The 21409-nt window shown below is 34.9% G+C and overlaps 1 protein-coding gene across 2 annotated transcripts in view; it reads right to left on the reverse strand.

Annotated features, from left to right (window-relative positions):
* The window catches only part of LOC137618183 (uncharacterized), a 112114-nt gene that overhangs the window by 75905 nt on the left and 14800 nt on the right, over window positions 1-21409 (reverse strand). For both annotated transcript variants that reach the window (XM_068348252.1, XM_068348253.1), the window contains exons 2-3: window positions 13994-14130; window positions 3938-5164 (exon numbers count right to left, since the gene is read on the reverse strand). In XM_068348252.1, the coding sequence (XP_068204353.1) occupies window positions 3938-5164; window positions 13994-14130 (1364 nt within the window). The remainder of the gene's footprint in view (window positions 1-3937; window positions 5165-13993; window positions 14131-21409) is intronic.

Consider the following 21409-nt stretch of genomic DNA (forward strand, 5'->3'; position numbering starts at 1 on the left):
TTGTTTTCTATATCCCTGAAGAAAATCATTTTCTTTGGCATTATATTTCAGGGGTGACTTAAATAATGTCATAATTCTACAAAGTGGAATGTTTACTTTTGTAGGTCCTGTAATTCAAGCTAAAGATTCTTTCAGTATACTTATTATGTATTCTTGAAAAAATAATTCTACAGCCTTTACTTGGAACTCTTCAATACCAATACATAGGCTAATATTTTCATTGCTAAGCTTTGCCTTTGCAGTGTTATAACAAGTTTATTCACCATTTTTATCTGAATTCATGTAAAGTTAAAGTCTAAATCTATGACTTTCTTTGCCTTCTCATCAGTTTGCCTTTCATTGCTCTCTGGTTCAAAATATTTATGAAAAACTGCTTTCTCTTATAACACCCAGAAGCCTTATCCATGAATAAATCAAATTCATATGATCTTCCAATTATACTCAAAGTAATGAAACCATCAGTTGACCATACAGTACTGTACATATACAGATATTAAGAACACTATTACCATCATGTCATGTGTGGATTTTCCCTTTAAATAATTGGATGTCTCATGATTTTTATCCCTACCTTTCTACTTTATTTTCTATGACCTTTCCCAATAATCGACATTGGATTGGATAGTATTATAAAATTTAGGACAGAAACCAGGCACCAGAATCTGCGAGGTCGTTCAGAGCTGTCTTATTTAAATTCTTAGAAATATATAAAAAAGAAATTCATATACAGTATGTAACTACATTCACATATTCAAAAGAATAAGTTTGAATATGAAAATGTTAAAAATATAGATTCCATGCAGATACCCAAGATCATCACATCAACATTTACCATTACACATTTCAGCAGCTTTTACTTCTGTCACCGATTATAAAATCAAGGGCCGCACACCAAATGTGCCTAACCAAAAGTTATGTCACAATGAGCTATGGATATCGCCTTGAATACTACAGTATTAAATCTGTCTTTATCCAATTCAATAGGCCTCACCATCTCATTCTCTAATGCACACTACAATCATCATCTTCCTTCACATCAAAAATTATTAATGGAACTTTCTATCAGGAACCTCAGAATTCTTTAGTCACAGCTTATCAAAACACAAGTCCTACACATGAAAGTTAATCTTTTGTTGTTCTTTATATACATTACATTTCCGGTGATCTCTTTCCATTATGAAACTTCTCAATGGTTCTCCTCAATTCAAGACACTGCAGTTTAGTGTCTCACGGGGTTTACAAAAGAAACGTTCTAGCTCTTTTTTAAGTATGTAGTTTCTTCCTAGAATTAGATGGGAAAACACTAGGATACAGTAAGCAAAAATAAAGCCACATCACAAATTAGTTAAAATGAACCAAAGAAATGAGGCCCTTCGCTTTGGGATTAAACATTATTCAGTCAAGACATTCATTGACCTAGAATTAAATCCCCTAGAAAGCCTAATACTGTAATTCATGAGTTCCAAATACATAGTCATAATACGGCCATGTTCTTGTGTTTGGGAAAAAATTCTCGATATTTGGAACCAAATTAAAGATTGTCTCCTTTAAATTGGTTCCATACACTATATATTACAGGAGGCAGATTGCTGCACTCACTTTGTCTCAGTATGGCTGACATGCTATTTAGTCTCCTTGCTCCTCATGTCGTGTACTTATTCTATACTGTATACTTCTTTGCATGGCCACCAAGGGAGCTTCAGCATCATCTTAAGCTACTCTCAAGTGGCAGAAGGAAGTGATAACTTTGAAGTAAAAGGTCAAGATACTGCTACATATGGGGAAGGTTTGTCTTACACAGTTATCACCCAATTTTTCATTATGAACAAGAACATTGAACTGTTCTGTTTGGTACATCGAGAAGGAAACCCGTAAAGGAAAGTAGCAATAGACCGAGAGAAAGCAGCCCTAACTTACTAAGGGGAGCATAAGTGATTAGTTTAAGGGGGAGGGGTAGTCCTACCAGGTGAGAACACAAATTTTTCACAGATTCATGGCTTTTGAGGGTCTGTTACCTAAACACCACCCACAAAACCCCACACCAAATGAGGTGAAAAAGTATAGCATCCTGACTTTGTCAAAAAGGAACTGATACAATTATTACATTCTCTTAATACTTTTCTGCAAGACACAATGCCTTACAAGCACAAACAGCACCATGTTTTTGTCGAGGTCACCAAATAGGACCAACGAAGGCAAGGTAATGCTGCTGATGACAAAACACAGTGACCTACAAGGACTTCCCCAAATGATTTTAGTTATCTTTTGCTAAAGAAAGTTTAAATAATGTAGTCAGTAGTTGATACAGTGAAAGTGTTAATAATTCCTGACATACAAAACATATCCTTCCGTATACTTAATATATAATACGTATTACCATTTCATAAAAAAATGCTCCTGATCTTATTTTTCACCTTTCTCATCTAAACAACGATACCTGTATCTTGATACAGTACCTTCACTAGTGCAATGTTTAGAGAAACTTTGATGTACAGATAGTAAAAATGTAGTACATGTTATTCAAAGATATTTACCCCTTTCCCTTGAAAAATAATTCGACATTATTAACATTACACAATTTCATCTGAATCAACGTATGCTCTTATAAAAATAAATGGATTGGGATCTTTTCTAAAGGTTTGCTTATTACTGAAACAGATAGCATATTTTCCACTATCTGCACTGGAATTGAAAAGGCTAATCAGAAAAAATAAATCACATCAGAATAATTGCAAATATTATAAAAAATAATTCTACCAAAAAATTAAATCAGAACAATTTCCCCTGGCTACCCATTTTCTAGGATGAGCGAACATTCAAATATACGATTCAATGTCAGTTTTACAGAACTAGCTGATTTCATGACCCTAGCCATTGTAACGTCTTTTCTCAGCCAAATACAACCTAAAACTAACAGGTTAATTTTCAAATCAGACACAGCCATAAACCTAAGATTAGAACACTTACATGATACTTAATGCCAGGTTAAAAAATCAACCAAGTACCACCTGGATCTTGATCACAATTATTGTTTTAATGGAAGATTTTAAGGAAGTGACATTGACCTCTTGCTTAACTTCAAGTTGCATATCAACTACAATTCCCCCATCATCCCAACAATAGCAGCAATCAAAACTGAGCATAATTCTCTGCCTACTATTTCAATATGTCTCTTCACTTTAAAATATTAGCTACACATTACTTATAGGGAAAATATTTCAACTTCAGTACAGTATAAGTAGAGATATTTTTCCATAGACAAGTTTTTTCATAAAATCTGTATTAAAGAACTTTTCAATCAAAACTTTACTATTAAAAAATGAAATCTTTCTCTGTTACTTAGAGGTATTACCTTCTGTGGTTCAAGTAAAATGGTAATCTTAAAATATGGAAAAATTAAATGATACCTAAAACTTTCCAATCTCCAACTGTCTCAAATTAGCCTGTACAGTAGAATAGACTTGCGCTCAAGGCTAAAAATAATTTACCATAATCCTTGATATACAGTTAGAAATTCAGGACAGTTTCTTCTTACCGTAAGGCCAAATGGAAACCTCTCTTTTCTCATCCTCATGAAAAAGACATTAATCTCAGTCTTAAATTACCAAACCTTTCTTGAAGCCATCTCATTTAAGAGGGTCACATTCAGGAAACTGCTTACATAAAATGCTCTAGTGTTTGCTAATTATACTGTTAAGTACCGAGGAAAATGTAAATCAAAGTAGAGGCACCTAAATCCAGTCCCTCAACCATCTAAAAAAAAAAAATGTTGGACTAGATAAAAGCACAATAACATTCCAAAAAGGTCATTGGCGCAAAAATAAATTTATCTAGACATTATTCTATACTAATAGAAAATCACACAGTACAGTATCTGTATATATATAAGGAATACTGTACAGTTTCTCACCCAAACTATGAAAAAACAAATACTTACTGATATAGAAGGAATTGATGCAGGTAAGGATACCTGTGGTTGTAGTCTTCTCATTTGCTCATTCGTAAGTCCAGTTAACAATGCCTGCATGTTCGGCGTCCCAGAGTAAACTGAGGCTGCAGCAACGGCTGCAGCTTGTCCATTCACTAAATTAGCCCACTGTGAGTAGATGCTATTAAGATTATTTATACTGTGTAAAGAACTTGTCAGGGATGCTATACTATTAGAATTGGCTACTGAAGCAGACACAGAGGCTGCACTGGGTATATGGCTGGAGGTGGTAGTTACTGGCACATGAGGTTTACTCACAATAGGGGTTAAAGTGGTGGCTGAAGAGGAAAGCTGAGTTTGCTGCATTCCACCACTGCTATTAGAGCCCCCTGGAGGTCTCTGAGTCCACACCCCACCTGGTTTTGTGCCGTGACTTACCACTCTCATGGGTTCAGCCGTTTTCTGGGGCCACCAATCCTCAAACTTGGTATCCTTAGGAAAATACTGCTGCACATCCTCTAGACTAACCACTGCACAAGTTTCACTGGCAAACAACTCATTTCTGATTCCCTGAACTTTACAACAAAACTTAAGGTACGCAAGCTCCCAATTATCTATTTTTTCCGCTTTTAACTTCAGCGTATCCGTTTCACCCTCAAAATAAAATAAAGGAACATACTTCTTACTATTTTTCACTGTATACGGCACAACACTCTCACCATTTATTCTAACAAACCCACAAAACTCACTTTGCTCTGGAGATTTTTGCACCAATTTTTTAAAGCATGTATCTAGGAACCTATAAAAGCACCGTGCATCCTGAAGTCTCACCACTAGATCTTTGGTCGTAAAGACATCTCGTCCAAATTGAAACTCACAATGTTTCATATTAATTTCATTCAATAACTTAGCCTCTCCCTCTGTTATAAAATAACTTCTTACATGGATGCAGGTGGTAATTTCATGAGGGAGGTAGCTTAGGTACTTATTTAATAACTTATTTTCAACCATACGCACAGCACAATATTTATCCTCCCGTCTAAACAGGTAAGGGATATGAGCATTGTGGATGGTGGACCACCCAAATCTCCCTCTTAGACTTTCCTCGTCTATTGTCCCTTTCTTTTTCTCCTCAACTTTCTTGGGAATCACAGAATCCTCCGCTGAGGAATTTTTACTTTTCTCACGATTAAAATAATAGGTGATCATCTGCTGACCACCAGCTCGCTGTAATGCCTGGAAGAAAAAAGATGCCAAGGTTAATAAGGGAGTCACTGGAAGGACACAAAGAAGTTTTTAAATAACCCAATTCTTTGAGCTGAATAGCTAACTCTACAGAGGGAACATTGTATTTTCACACAAAAAATGTCAGTGCTTTATAGCTACTGTAAGGAAATACCTTAAAATCTTAATTCTTGAGATCAAGACCATCAAAAGTATTCATAATACAAGGAAAATAAATGACAATTTTTTTTGCATTTCTAAACATTTACATATTGTATTATAACAGTATTGTAGTTTTAATACCCAAAGAAATGAAATACTGTATAGTAATTAAAATGGAGAAGATACAATTAAAAGAAAGCCAGACTAAATAAATTAGGAATGACTACTGAGGCAATAATTCACAAATAAATGGTTTATATGCAAACATAAATTGAGAAAAACTTATGCACTTCTACATGGAAAGTCTAAATATATACATGTATACTGTAAAAATAAATTAAATATATACTCTGTAAAATTCAGGTATTCCTCAGACATGGTTAATACCAACCACTCTTCGGACAGTTGTGACAAAGGCATAAAGCTGGGACTGGCTTTGAGGAATCAGCTCTCCCATGACTCAGGAGTACAATGGAAACCTGCAAAGACTTAGCTTACAAAAAACCAAGACATTTAAACATTTTCAAGTTGGATTTCTTACACTATGTCCTTAAGGTCCTGAGAACAACAGATCTGGAAGAGGTGACTTCTTTGACACGGCCTGCGATAGATCAATGACCGGTAGGTTCTCAAGGTGGCAAAGCAGACATAGATTGTACACTAACAGAATGCATAAAACACCGCTTGGGTTGCGGCCAAAGCGAAGACCTGTGAAGCTAGACAGAACACAGGTCTTGGAAATGTTACTCAATTCTATTGCCACAGAAACTGAAGGTACTTCCTCAATGCAGGATGATATGGCATGTGGAAGTGAATAACCTTTAGATCCAAAATGATAATATCCTTTCCTGATTATTTGGCAATACACAATGTCACATACTTAATAAGCCAGCCAAGAAATAATCAAAGTTTAGTGTCTCGCACTTGCACATCATTTCACACTTCATACCTCCACGAAGTGATCTATATTACATCCTCAACATTTATCATGCGGCCAACTGGGGTAATGTATTCAAGAACTAAATTCTTTTAACACTCGCATAATAATTTTAGGCAAGGCCATGGTTCCTGGATAGCATGGTGTTAAAACCTAGGACAAGTAGAGGTAGCATGCTATGTTCTCCAGAAGAGCTCATCAAATGCAATCTTAAGAGCAGCAGGGTGAGGGAATGCCGAGGACTTTCCCTTAAATCCACACCAAAGAATAAGCAGAAAAAGAGGTCTGAACATATGATACAAGCAGCAACCTACCCTTAAACCAGACCAGTAATTAATAAAGAGGGTCTGCAGGAGTGTTAGTGCCTGCGAGTGGCAACAAAAGCACAACGGGTGGCAACACCTACAGTGGAGGAAACTGATAGCCAATAAGGAAGGATTGGGATCCTGGTACACAGAGGTCACCAAATGTAGAACTTAACCATTAAGAAAAAGTAAAAGACACCTCTACTGTATAAGGAACTTCATATAAAAAATCTGTCCATTCCCTAAGGAATTTTAATTATCAAAGGAATAATTCTTGATGATTTCCAAGATAAAAGTAAAGTTGAAAAAGTCTTAATGCAAAATGACTTAACACAATGCCTTGCTCGATCCCTTTTTAACATAGGGATAGTCAACTCCAGAGCCTTTACCTTCTGGCAATACTGGAGACAAGTCGGCTTTAGGCAAGTAAAATCCAGGCAGTGGCAACAAGCAAAGGAGGAGGGTTTAAAGAACGGATTATACCCTACATGGTCAGGATGTCATATCCTGGTGTGGAAGTAAGAAGTGCAATGAACCACAAACATATGAGAAACCAGGCAGATGAAAGCTCACAGCCTGAAGTCAGGATCATTGATAGAAGCTTCTTCCTTGCTGGAAATATGATTTGTGGTCTCCTTAGCATTTGTGGAACATGAAGTATCGTTCAAAGAACTTTTGTAGAACACTTTAGCAGTTGCATAAAAAGAATGATGGCAACCTAATTTTGCTATCCAGACAAGTAACTGTGATTGTTGCTTTGTCCTAGTGGATGCCGATAAGAATGGCTCCACTTCCCAGTCTAATGACATAAAGTGACTATTATCACGGAAACAAGGACACTGCTCCTTTTGAAGCCTTTAAAGACCGTGAATCCTGATCACACTCCAAGAAACACACAAGCCAAGCTACAACCTTGACTAGGATGACTACCAAGTACATGAGAGGTACGATGGGATAAAAATTTAATTTACTGCAGATGGGTTAAGGAGCCATCTAGTAAAATTACATGTAAAATGTCCATAACCATCAGCTATATTTCATAACTCTGTACCAAGCAGTGAGACCTTACCATTAGCAGCTTTTATATTTGCAGGAATACTCTTGAATTCCACAAAGCATAGTATGGGTATTTATTCACAATTATATAACAAAATACATTACAGATTAGACCTTAGACAGCTTTGAGAGAAAAGTCCAAAATCAATTAAAATTTCAGTGGTTTAAATATGCACTTATATAACAGTATCCCTTTAAATTCACTCTCCACTGTTTTATAAGAGTATGCTGTGCTGTTTTTCGTCTTATATAACTCCATTATTTTATGTCATTTCAATTAAGATGAATTCACACTTGTGAATTTCCAACTCCTCAAGTTATTATAGCTTTTTGTCTTTTGTATTTGATCTTATATAATTATAAAAGCATAAGGGTATTTGGTATTAAATATTATTAAACACTAATTCTTGTCTTTTCTATTAAGGTAAAAAATACAAAATTCATTTTTTTAGTTATATAATGAAATAGGGAGCACGGGAGTGTAGTTAATCCTTTATATCCCATTCGTATTATTCTATATCTGGGTATTTTCACTTTCTTCATCCTCAATGACATACAGGACTGTACCTTATAACAAGTAATTTTCTCTTATACAAGTGTATGAGATTTTACAAAATACAATTTATCAATAAAAAAAAATTCATTTAGGTATAGGCTAATTGTTTTATTATTATAGTTCTTGGCACTAATAGTTTTTGACATCCCAAAAAGAATCACAGGCATGAGATAGGTATTTGCGCAGGGTTGGATGAAAAGGGTTAGAGTCGGCATAATTTACTGTTTTTCAGCCTTTGTTGGAGTTTTCTCCATATTCAGAGAATGCCCAAGTTCTGTCTATACAGCTTGCCATTTTATTGACGCAAATCAGTAATAAGCCTAGATCTAAACTAGTTTCGTAGGCTTTAATGGTAGCCAAACCTAGATTTCACAAACGATTCCTGCCAGCTTCCATTTTGAATAACCTAAAAATAAATTTGAATTAGACAAACATGCAAAGTCCTCTCTCATGCTTGACCAAAAGTAGACAAGGAGCTATTTGTGAATACAAAATGCTTCAAATGTAGTCCATTTCTATCAGCAGTTATGAGTGAACCTCAATCGGCATTTGCTCAGTGAAATGAACGGTTTCAAGGACATATGCTAATGGAACCACTGCTCACTGTATGAAATCCAGCTTTGTAATAGCACGTTCAATGAGCATAAAAAACGAACGAAATAAAATCAGAATAACCTTGAATGATAAGGCAATACATAAAATTTTGTTCAAATAAAAAATCCAGTTTTATCTGGCTGAAGAAAATTCTTTTTTTTTTAAATGGAACGGAGACCAAAACTCTAACCAAATAAAAACAAAACAGATTCAAATAAGAAAATAAAACAAATGATTGATAAGTGAGCTCTGCTGCAACCAAGGTGACTCTGGGAAACAGCAATACAGAATCTATCAAGGACAATGAAGAGGCAGTGCTACTAGACACGACCGAGCATCCACAATGGGTTTCTTCTGGACCTTCTGATTCCTTCACTCAAAAAAGGAGGCAGTACACTACATAATCAATGGGGTTGTGGATCAGTGTGTCATTCTATCTGAAGTTTGAGATCGTGAATAAGCTGAATGATTAGCATCACGCTCTAACTGAAACGCTGGAGAAGATGGAGTTCTTAGGGGTAAGGACCAATAACTTTCAGAACGATGATCCACGGGGAGAAATGGGGAATGGGGGGGGGGCCACACTGGAAGTGGTCATTCATCCATAACGAGAACATTGGGGCTCATTGTAGGTTCGTTAGTATTGCAGTAAGGCGGGCACTTCCCCAGACTTGTGGAAGAGCGGACGCAAGCAGAATTTGTAGGAATGTGGACACTGCTGAGCCCGAACCGACTCTAGGTTAGCGCTCCTAAAACATGATACAATACTTCAGCATTTGTGAGCACAAGACGATGACCCCTTAAGAGAGAAAGAACTTGCAATTTCTCTAACTACAGGATTGAGACCCAATGGTCATCGAGGGATAAGAGGCACTACTGACTTCACCACCGAGGGGAAAAGTATGCTCCAAAAAATAGAGATGGAGGAAGCTCAGGGGAGTGCGACGATGGTTGGCGCACAGCAGCAAGATGGCGGGGTATACGCTGTGACATTGCTCATAGCGCAGAGGAAAGATTTAAGGATGATACCTGCTCCCACAAAACTTGCTCGTGTCCACAAGGAGTTGCTCGTAGGGAAGAATGGTGCAATCTTGAGAGCTGGAGTGAAGTTTGAAGCTAAAAGATCAGCAACGAAGGTACAATCCTCAGCCTCATGTTGGAGGGCAGGAAGGACTACGTAGTCGGGTTACTGGATAGATACTTAATAATCATCCTCAGTTACCGTGTGCTGGGTAAGACATGATAACGAAGGATCAGACCTGGATATATCTGGGCTAGAAAGTGGAATTCCAAATTCCTTACTCTCTTTCATAGCCAAAAGAACCGCGTTTAGCCCTCCTACTGACGGCCATTGAACTTTTCCCATTGGGTGGATGACCACTTCCTACAAAGAACGATGCGTAGGATGTAACGGATGAGAATTAACTCCAAGGCGACTCATGAATGTCCCACAAGGTCATCCCTCGATACATGGACAAGTACTCATTTTACACACTTGTTTTCACTCATTCTGTAGCATAGAGACAGCACTTAAACAAAGCAAAGGAAAACTGTAGGCCATTATCAGACGTTCGATTGCTTCAGAGGCCGGAAGACGAGCGAGATATCAGTCAAGAGAAACATCATACCAACCAGATACAAGTGAGGAGATGCAACCATACCAGGCTGCCTGACCATCAATAATTCTTCAACTGGCCGTAACTAACTTTGCCATTAGTAACCCCATTTAAATAACTCAGTATGTATCCGAGTAGGAACAAATGTTAATTACAAAAAAAAAGCAAAAATTTTGCCATTATGATTACTACTAAATTAGATAACAAACCCTACAAGTAACATTTCATAACTCGTGTGGGGCTAGCCTAAGGAATTTGCTCTTATATTTGATGAAATTTGAGCAAAAGCAAGCTCAAGAATTTGGACCCTTAAATAAAAAAAAAATAAATAAATAAAAAGTAAAGCTAAAAAACAACGCAGCATAGGTTAAAAGAATGCTAAAATTAACTTTCATATTATCTCTTAATGCAAAAAACCTATCTGTTTGCAAGGTAAGTTTCTCCATGATGTCCCTTTTTGTTTTACTGTAGTTGCTTTGTTTCTTTCTTTACATACAATTTTATGTCCTTATTTCTTTTTTTTATCTTAAAATCATGTAAACTTCACACAAGTTAATTTCTTTCCTCAACCATAAGGATAGAAATTGTTCAGAGAATATATCTGAAGCTCACCATAATTTGGCCATGGAAACTTTTAGTGAAGGCATTGAAAAGATTAACATATCAAAATTCTACATACATACATATACCAAGGCACTACCCACAATTTTGGGGGTAGCCGACATCAAACAAATGAAAAAAAAAAAGGGGACCTCTCCTCTCTACGTTCCTCCCAGCCTGACAAGGGACCCAACCGAGTTCGGCTGGTACTGCTAGGGTGCCACAGCCCACCCTCCCCCGTTATCCACCACAGATGAAGCTTCTTAACGTTGAATCCCCTACTGCTGCTACCTCCACAGTCATCCAAGGCACCGGAGGAAGCTGCAGGGCCTACCGGAACTGCGTCACAATCGCTCGCCATTCATAATTATTTCTAGCACGCTCTCTCACATCTATCCTCCTATCACCCAGAGCTTCCTTTACTTCATCCATCCACCCAAACCTTGGCCTTCCTCTTGTACTTCTCCCATCAACTCTTGCATTCATCCCCTTCTTTAGCAGACACCCATTTTCCATTCTCTCAACATGGCCAAACCACCTCAACACATTCATATTCACTCTAGCTACTAACTCATTTTTTACACCTGTTCTCACCCTCACCACTTCGTTCCTAACCCTATCTACTCGAGATACACCAGCCATACTCTTTAGACACTTCATCTCAAACACATTCAATTTCTGTTTCTCCGTCATTTTCATTCCCCACAACTCCGATCCATACATCACAGTTGGTACAATCACTTTCTCATGCAGAACTCTTTACATTCATGCCCAAACCTCTATTTCTTACAACTCTCTTAACTGCCCCCAAAACTTTGCATCCTTCATTCACTCTGACGTACATCTGCTTCCACTCCACCATTTGCTGCAACAACAGACCTCAAGTACTTAAACTGATCCACCTCCTCAAGTAACTCTCCATTCAACATGACATTCAACCTCGCACCACCTTCCCTTCTCGTACATCTCATAACCTTACTCTTACCCACATCAACTCTCAACTTCCTTCTCTCACACACCCTTCCACATTCTGTCACTAATCGGCCAAGCTTCTCTTCCGTGTCTGCAACCAGTACAGTATCATCCGCAAACAACAACTGATTTACAATTCTAAATTCAGTATAAACATTTACCAAGTACTGTAGTAAGTTCTCAGATCAATCACTAAACCCAACAAACTTGTATGGTATGCTTCAAATATCTTGGATCCATAACCATACCTCAACATATCGGCACTTCATCATCATCATCATCTCCTCCTTCGCCTAAAAAGGGCCTCAGTTAAATTTCGCCAGTCGTCTCTATCTTGAGCTTCTAATTCAATACTTCTCCATTTATCATCTACTTCGCATTGCATAGTCCTAAGCCATGAAGGCCTGGGTCTTCCAACTCTTACAGTGCCTTGTGGAGCCCAGCTGAATGTTTGGTGAACTAATCTCTCTTGGGGAGTGCGAAGAGCATGCCTAAACCATCTTCATCTAACCTCCATTATGATCTCATCCACATAAGGCACTCCCGAGTAATCTCTCATAGTTTAATTTCTAATCCGTCCTGCCATTTAACTCCCAATATCCTTCTGAGGACTTCATTCTCAAATCTACTAAATCTATAGGAGATTGTTTCATTGTAATACATTGAGCACTTCACATGGCAATATCATCGAGTGTTCCCTGCATACCTTCACTGATCAATTATAAGGGAGTGAAGGACTCATTTCAATCGAAAAATTAGTTCAAAATTTCCACTTTACAGGAGAGAATGTAAAGTGAGTTCTCTCTACCATCAGTTCAGGGCACTTGCCACCTTATTTCTCTTCTCGTTTGAAGTCAGTCTTTTATATCCGTTTTCTCAAGACTTTTCCTTGCTACTTCTATAACTACCAATCTTCTGACTAACTGTTTCTCCTCGCATGTCCAATCATATCAATATTAGATATCTAAGTTTTCCCATTAACTGGAAACCCTCTCTCCTCACAAATTCATTTCCAAGATTATTTCTATACACATACCCTTTCTCAATACAATAGTCAAGGAAGTGCTGATCATACCAACACTTACCTCAAAATCTTGATATACCTGCCACCTACTTCACTACACCTTGTGTTATGGTACAAAAACATCCCTTTTCTCTGTAAAGTAATGATCTGATTACTCGCCTTGTAGTCAATAATCACAAGGTTCACTAATTTACTGTAGTCAATAACCTCTCTTTGCTCATTACTTTCCTTACATTTGCCTTATAATGAACATTATATGCGTTTTTTGTTTATCTGCTTAATCAACTGAAGTATGAGCGTCACTGTTTGGCCGATTTAGGCTTCATGTTTAGTTGTTTAACATTGGGGTGTGACCTTATAGCCAATTATCCCAACCCTTAGGTTGTGCCAAAATACAAACAGAATTAAACTGTTTTGCTTTAGCTTCTTACCACATTACACATTTCCCTTATCTATTATAGTTTTCTATTAAAAGTTTCACTTCCTATTAAGAGCATCTGTTATCAGTAACATTATTCAATTATGCTTATTGTTTAATGTTAATAATTCTGCCCTATCTATTGCTATTTAATGCATAAATACAGTATTGTAATAAAATTCTATGATTTTCTTAAATTTTTTACTTTGTTCTACACACAGACAAACTGTAAGAATGAGCTAATAATAATCATAAAATCAAAACAAAAAAAGATTAAAAGTAATAATGATAAAACTGGCTAGCTGACAAGGATATTAAGCATTTGTTGAGACCTGGATCAGAAGACATTAGTAAGTGAAAATGAATATCACTATACAAGTTTGCGAGTCTGTAATGAGAAATTACTCTACTGAGATGGCTTATTTTTTACCCCATTTGCCCCAAACTGAATTCAACATAGCATACCGTTGTCATATACCTATAAAACCTAAACTGTTACCCTCGTAGGTATCCTTAATTAGCGCAACATCGGAAAGACCATTGCATTGAGTACTGTAAACGTAATTTTACATAAATATGGGAAAAGCGCTTATTTCAATACCTGTTGCGAAGCTTGATTCTGCTGAGCGATTTGCGCTGCCTGAGAAATCATTTTTTGGCGGTTTTTCTCCGCCATTTCCAATGCCAGCTGGTTGATCTCGCCATCGTCCACCCGCTCCTGCTTGATCTTTGGAGCAGCTGAAACACAAAGACAAAATTACAAAAAATAATAGAAAATCCATGATACTATTTAAAGGAAGGCATAAAAATATATTGCATTCAAAGTCAACATCAGGTAATACAATCAACATTTCAATGAATGATAGTCTTTAAACCTTCATAGGGCTACATACTGTAGCATTTGATACCTGTGAATCAATCGAAGTCCACCATTTCCTTGTAAAACTAAAGAAAACTCCTTTGCATATCTTTCAAAACATTTTAATTACAGTCCATTTCTTTTAGCGTTGAATATTTGCACCGACTCGCAGCGGTGCCCTTTTAGCTCGGAAAAGTTTCCGGATCGCTGATTGGTTGGACATGATAATTCTAACCAATCAGCGATCAGGAATCTTTTCCGAGCTAAAAGGGCACCGCCGCGAGTCGGTGCAAATATGCATCGCTAAAAGAAATGGACTATGGTACATAAGCTGTAAAAAAATGAAGGAGAGTTGAAACTAGCACAGTGAAGATACTTTGAATCCTGATATTGGTGGGACACTAAGTGACTGATCCCATGATAACCCAAGAAAACCTAATACTGTAGCCAAAATTTCACTTAATGAAGAAGTGAAATTTGCAGTCCTCGCAAATGTTCAGAGATGACAGTATTCTATGCTAAAAATAATTCATAATAATAATGTAAACAAAATGGGGTAACAATTACTAAATTATACAATTTACTACATTTGTAGGAAATAATGAATGTGAAGTACACATCATTGATACATTTTGGAAACCACTTGAATCAGCTCATTTTTAGGTTAACATTATAAATAATGTATAGATAATACTCTCCAGTATATAGTGCCATAGCCTCTGTAGCATGGTCTTCCACTGTCTTGGGTTAGGGTTCTCTTGCTTGAGGGTACACTCGGGCACAGTATTCAATCATATTTCTCTTCCTTTTGTTTTATTAGGTTTCATAGTTTATTTAGGAGATATTTATTTCAACGTTGTTCCTGTTCTTAAAATATCTTATTTTTCCTTTTTTCTTTTTCTCATTGGGCTATTTTCCCTGCTGGAGCCCCTAGACTTATAGCCTCCTGCTTTTCCAACTAGGGTTGTAGCTTAGCAAGTAATAATAATAATAATAATAATAATAATAATAATAATAATAATAATAATAATAATATACACCAACATCTTCTAAGGGTAACTTTTATCACACAACAGTAAGGTGTTTATTACTAGTAGCAACAAATGACTACTAAATGTCATGATATACCTACACTTTTGTCTAATGCACCTATTAAATCCACATGGAGACTTAACTAGATAGCCTAAGTACTTCTTGTTTTATTTTCCATCAGGATACAAGGCTTGTTGTGAGAGGTTTATCAAAAACGTATGAGGAAACAGCTAAAGGGTGTGCCAAAATACTGGCAAAAAAATCTAATTTTACATTGTCACTATTTACATAAATGTCAAAATAAACACATTCAATAGTAGTGTATCCAAAGAAAAGTCTTAAGATTTAAATATTTTTTGCTCTTAATTTCAAGGCTCAATCATTAGATTGTCACTACTGACCATTAAATGAAAAAAAAAAATTGAATATGCCTGAGAACTTTTCTTCAGTTTACCCTCTCTAAACCAAGACGTTTTCTGTAAGGTAAGGATGCCAGATGATAGAAAATGGACACATTGTAATCATCAGAAACATAACAAGGAATAATTCTGAATTACTTAGGCAATATTCAAACGTGTAATAAAAATATCCTAGAAATGGGAACATGGAGATGAGTTTAAACTTGCAGAAAATGGTTTCATGTTGAAGAGGTTGATGTTAGTATTTTTATAGTTTATATATGAAATATGTTTTAATGTTCTTAACGTTTTTAAAATATTTCATTTCAATTGTTCTTTACTTCTTGTTTATTTATTTCCTTATTTCCTTTCCTCACTGAGCTATTTTTTCGTGTTGGAGCCCTTGGGCTTGTACCATCTTGCTCTTTCAACTAGGGTTGTAGCTTAGTTAGTCAGTAGTAATAATAATATACCCAAAATTTCAATCCATTTACGATTGCACACACACAATATATATATATATATATATATATATGTATATATATATATATATATATATATATATATATATATATATATATATATATATATATATATATATATATATATATATATATATATATACATATATATATATATATATATATATATATATATATATATATATATATATATATACATACATATATATATATATATATATATATACATATATATATATATATACATATATATATACATATATATATATATATATACATATATATATATATATATATATATATACATATATATATATATATATATATATATATATATATATATATATACATATATATATATATATATATATATATATATATATATATATATATATATATATATATATACATATATATATATATATATATATATATATATATATATATATATATATATATATATATATATATACATATATATATATATATATATATATATATATATATATATATATATATATATATATATATATATATATATATATATATATATATATATATATATATATATATATACATACATATATATATATATATATATATATATATATATATATATATATATATACATATATATATATACATATATATATATACATATATATATATATATACATATATATATACATATATATATATATATATATATATATATATATATATATATATATATATATATATATACTGTATAATTACTCACTAAGCTAAACCCTTGTTGGAAAAGCAGGATGCTATAAGCCCAAGGGGCTCCAACAGGGAAAATAGGGCCAGTGAGGAAAGAAAAAAAAGGAAAAATAAAATATCTTAAGAAGAGTAACATTAAAATAAATATCTCCTATATAAACTTTAACAAAACAAGAGGAAGAGAAACCAGTCAGAACAGTGTGCCAGTGTGTACACTCAGGCAAGAGAACTCTAACCCAAGATAGTGGAAGACCATGGTACAGCGGCTATAGCACTACCAAAGACTAGAGAACAATGGTTTAATTTTGGAGTGTCCTCCTAGAAGAGCTGCTTACCATAGCCAAAGAATCTCTTCTACCCTTTGCAAGAGGAAAGTGGTCACTGAACATTACGGGGCAGTAACCCCTTGGGTGAAGAAGAATTACTTGGTAATCTCAGTATTGTCAGGCGTATAAGATTAGAGGAGAATATGTGAAGAATAGGCCAGACTATTCGGTGAGTGTGTAGCCAAATGGAAAATGAACCGTAACCAGAGAGAAGGATCCAATGTAGTACTGTCTGGCCAGTCAAAGGACGCCATAACTCTCTAGTGGTAGTATCTCAACGGGTGACTAGTGCCCTAATCAACCTACTACCTACATATATATATATATATATATATATATATATATATATATATATATATATATATATATATATATATATATATATATATATATATATATATATATATATATATATATAGGCTATGTGTGCTTCCTTTTTTCTAATGATCAAAAATCATAAAATAGTATAAGTAAATTGATTAAGAGCTAAGTGAGAAGAATCCCTTGAGAATGTGTATGTATGTGTGAGTTTATGTAAGTACTGTATGTGTACATGCATATATATACCTTATATATATATATATATATATATATATATATATATATATATATATATATATATATATATATATATATATATATATATATATATATTATAGATATATATATATATATATATATATATATATATATATATATATATATTATAGATATATATATATATATATATATATATATATATATATATATATATATATATATATATATATATATATATATATATATATATATATATATGCATATAAATGATTTCTATGAACCTCCCACTATTAACACAAGATTTATGATCAGCTCCCTGCTGAAGTGTGCCTTCCCAATTAAGCAGCCTAAGTCATTTTCTATACAGTATGACAGACTTATTTTAATGTTGTTGCTGATACTGAATGATCTTATATTTTTTATTCCTTGCTTCTATATAGTGTACTTGCTATTCCCCTAATTGCTTTCTTCAGTGGGCTGCTTTTCCTGTTGGAGCCCCTAGCCTTGTAGCATTCTACTTTTCCAACCAGGAATGTAGCTATATTAGCAATACTGTAATAATATTACATAAGTAAACCAATACATAGTCTCAAAATATCACGCTGTTTCAACATGGATCCCCTTTTCTATGTAGGCAGACCTGGTAACTCGACAATCTGCACACGTCCAGAAAAAAATAACTGTCTACATCATAAGCAATATCTACTACCATACAGTAAACTTGCTATGTCTCACATTTTGAAAATCACTGCCGTACACATTTTCTAATTCACAGATGTACTGTATTAGATAGGGCAGGTATGGGCAACTGTTCGTCATTGTCAACTGGGGGCCTCATTTTACTATATTATTATTATTATTATTAAATGCTAAGCTACAACCCTAGTCGGAAAAGCAGGATGCTATAAGCCCAGGGGCCCCGACAGGGAAAATAGCCCAGTGAGGAATGGAAATAAGGAAATAAGGAAAAATAAAATATTTCAGGAATAGTAACAATATTCAAATGAATATTTCCTATTTAAACAATAAAAACTTTAAGAGAACAAGAGGAAGAGGAACTAGATAGAAAAGAGTGCCCGAGTGTACCCTCAAGTGAGAAATATTTTTCTAATGAGATAAGATTTTTTTTTTGCAATTCTTCCTTTTCATGTGCATTTCTGTAAAAAATTGTATACAACTGACATCTTCATAAAACGTCATGGGTCACAGGTACTTCTTGCCTAGGATGGTATACAAGTTGCACTCGGCTTTTTGAAATCTATCTGGTATCCTTGATGATGCCATTCTATTGAATTAATGTATGTAGTTCTTTCACACCAGTAAATCCAATTCAAATTACGGTGTTCAAGTTTTGTAAAACTTCATGTAATGTCTCTCCACCAGAGACTAGTAAAAATTTAATCATTGTAGAGAATTTTGCAATTAGCCTCAGCTACAAAATGTCATGTCAGATGCCTGTAGAGAAAAAACTCTTCACAGCTCATCCTTGTTCTAGTACCAGCAATTTTTTTCATGACAGCTACAGTAGAATAACATAATCTCAACCTAACCTACATAACAGCTTCTGCAATCTTTGATATCATTGACTATAGTCATAAAGATGGATGAAAATCTGAAGACCCTATATGTTTTGAGATTTAGGTGATCACTTCTACCGTGTATCCTGGGTGAACACTTAAAACCCCCAACACCCTCACACAGCCCATTTTTAGTCCAATATAGGAAAAAATCCTCAGGCATATTCATTCATGTCTAATGCTTGGCCAGTTTTCATTACCACGTTAGCCAGTAAGGACTGGTGATGGTAGAAGATTTTTGTTTGAACACTCGCAGTAAACCAACCAAATATGCGTAGGCCTGATTGTTGATCATGGCAATAAACAAACACTTTTACTATGTTAAGCTGTCTCCACACGTGAAGATACATATTTTTATAAATTAGTAGCAAAGACAGCAAAAGCCATGAAATAATATATCAATAATGAATGCTAAAGCCATAACACAGGTCAGGACCTGCTATCAATAATGGCAATAAAAGCCAAAACAAGTCAAAACCTGCTACCAACAATGACAGTAAACAACTAAAACACGCCAGAACCTCCTACCAATAAGGACAGCAAAAGCCATATAACAAGTTGGAATCTGCTGCTAATAATGACAGTAAACAACCAAAACACAAGTCAAACTCTGCTACCAACAATGAGAGCAAAACCCTTAACACATGTCAGAACCTACTACCAATAATGACAGCAAAAGCCAAAACACAAGGCAAATCCTGCTACCAATAATGAGAGCAAACAACCAAAACAAAAGCCAGAACCTTCTACCACTAATGACAGCAAAAGCCAAAACACAAGTCAGAACCTCATACCAATCATGACAGCAAAAGCCATAACACAAGTCAAAACCTGACACCAATGACAACAAAAGTCATAAAACAAGTCAGAACCTGATACCACTATTGACAGCAAAAGCCCTAAAACAAGTCAAAGCCTGATACCAATAATGACAGCAAAAGCCATAAAACAAGTCAGAACCTGATACCAATAATGACAGCAAAAGCCATAAAACAAGTCAGAACCTGATACCAATAATGACAGCAAAAGCCATAAAACAAGTCAGAACCTGATAACAACAATGACAGCAAAAGCCATAAAACAAATCAGAACCTGATACCACTATTGACAGCAAAAGCCATAAAACAAGTCAGAACCTAATACCAATAATGACAGCAAAGGCCATAAACCAAGACAAAACCTGATACCAATAATGACAGCAAAAGCCATAAAACAAGTCAGAACCAATGACAACAAAAGCCATAAAACAAGTCAGAACCTGATACCAATAATGACAGCAAAAACCATAAAAAGTCAAAACCTGATAACAACAATGACAGCAAAAGCCATAAAACAAGTCAGAACCTGATACCAACAATGACAGCAAACACCATAAAACAAGTCAGAACCTGATACCCACAATGACAGCAAACACCATAAAACAAGTCAGAATCTGATACCAACAATGACAGCAAAGCCATAAAACAAGTCAGAATCTGATACCAATAATGACATCAAAGCCATAAAACAAGTCAGAATCCGATACCAATAATGACATCAAAGCCATAAGACAAGTCAGAATCTGATACCAATAATGACATCAAAGCCATAAAACAAGTCAGAATCTGATACCAATAATGACATCAAAGCCTTAAAACAAGTCAGAACCTGATACCAACCGTGACAGCAAAGCCATAAAACAAGTCAGAATCTGGTAACAACAATGATAGCAAAAACCCTAAAACAAGTCAGAACCTGATACCAATAATGACAGCAAAAGCCATAAAACAAGTCAGAACCTGATAACAACAATGACAGCAAAAGCCAGAAAACAAGTCAGAATCTGATACCAATAATGACATCAAAGCCATAAAACAAGTCAGAATCTGATACCAATAATGACATAAAAGCCATAAAACAAGTCAGAACCTGATACCAACAATGACATCAAAGCCATAAAACACGTCAGAATCTGATACCAATAATGACATCAAAGCCATAAAACAAGTCAGAACCTGATACCAATAATGACATCAAAGCCATAAAACAAGTCAGGACCTGATACCAACCGTGACAGCAA

Source organism: Palaemon carinicauda, chromosome 24, assembly GCF_036898095.1.
Source record: "Palaemon carinicauda isolate YSFRI2023 chromosome 24, ASM3689809v2, whole genome shotgun sequence".
Taxonomy (NCBI): Eukaryota; Metazoa; Arthropoda; class Malacostraca; order Decapoda; family Palaemonidae; genus Palaemon; species Palaemon carinicauda.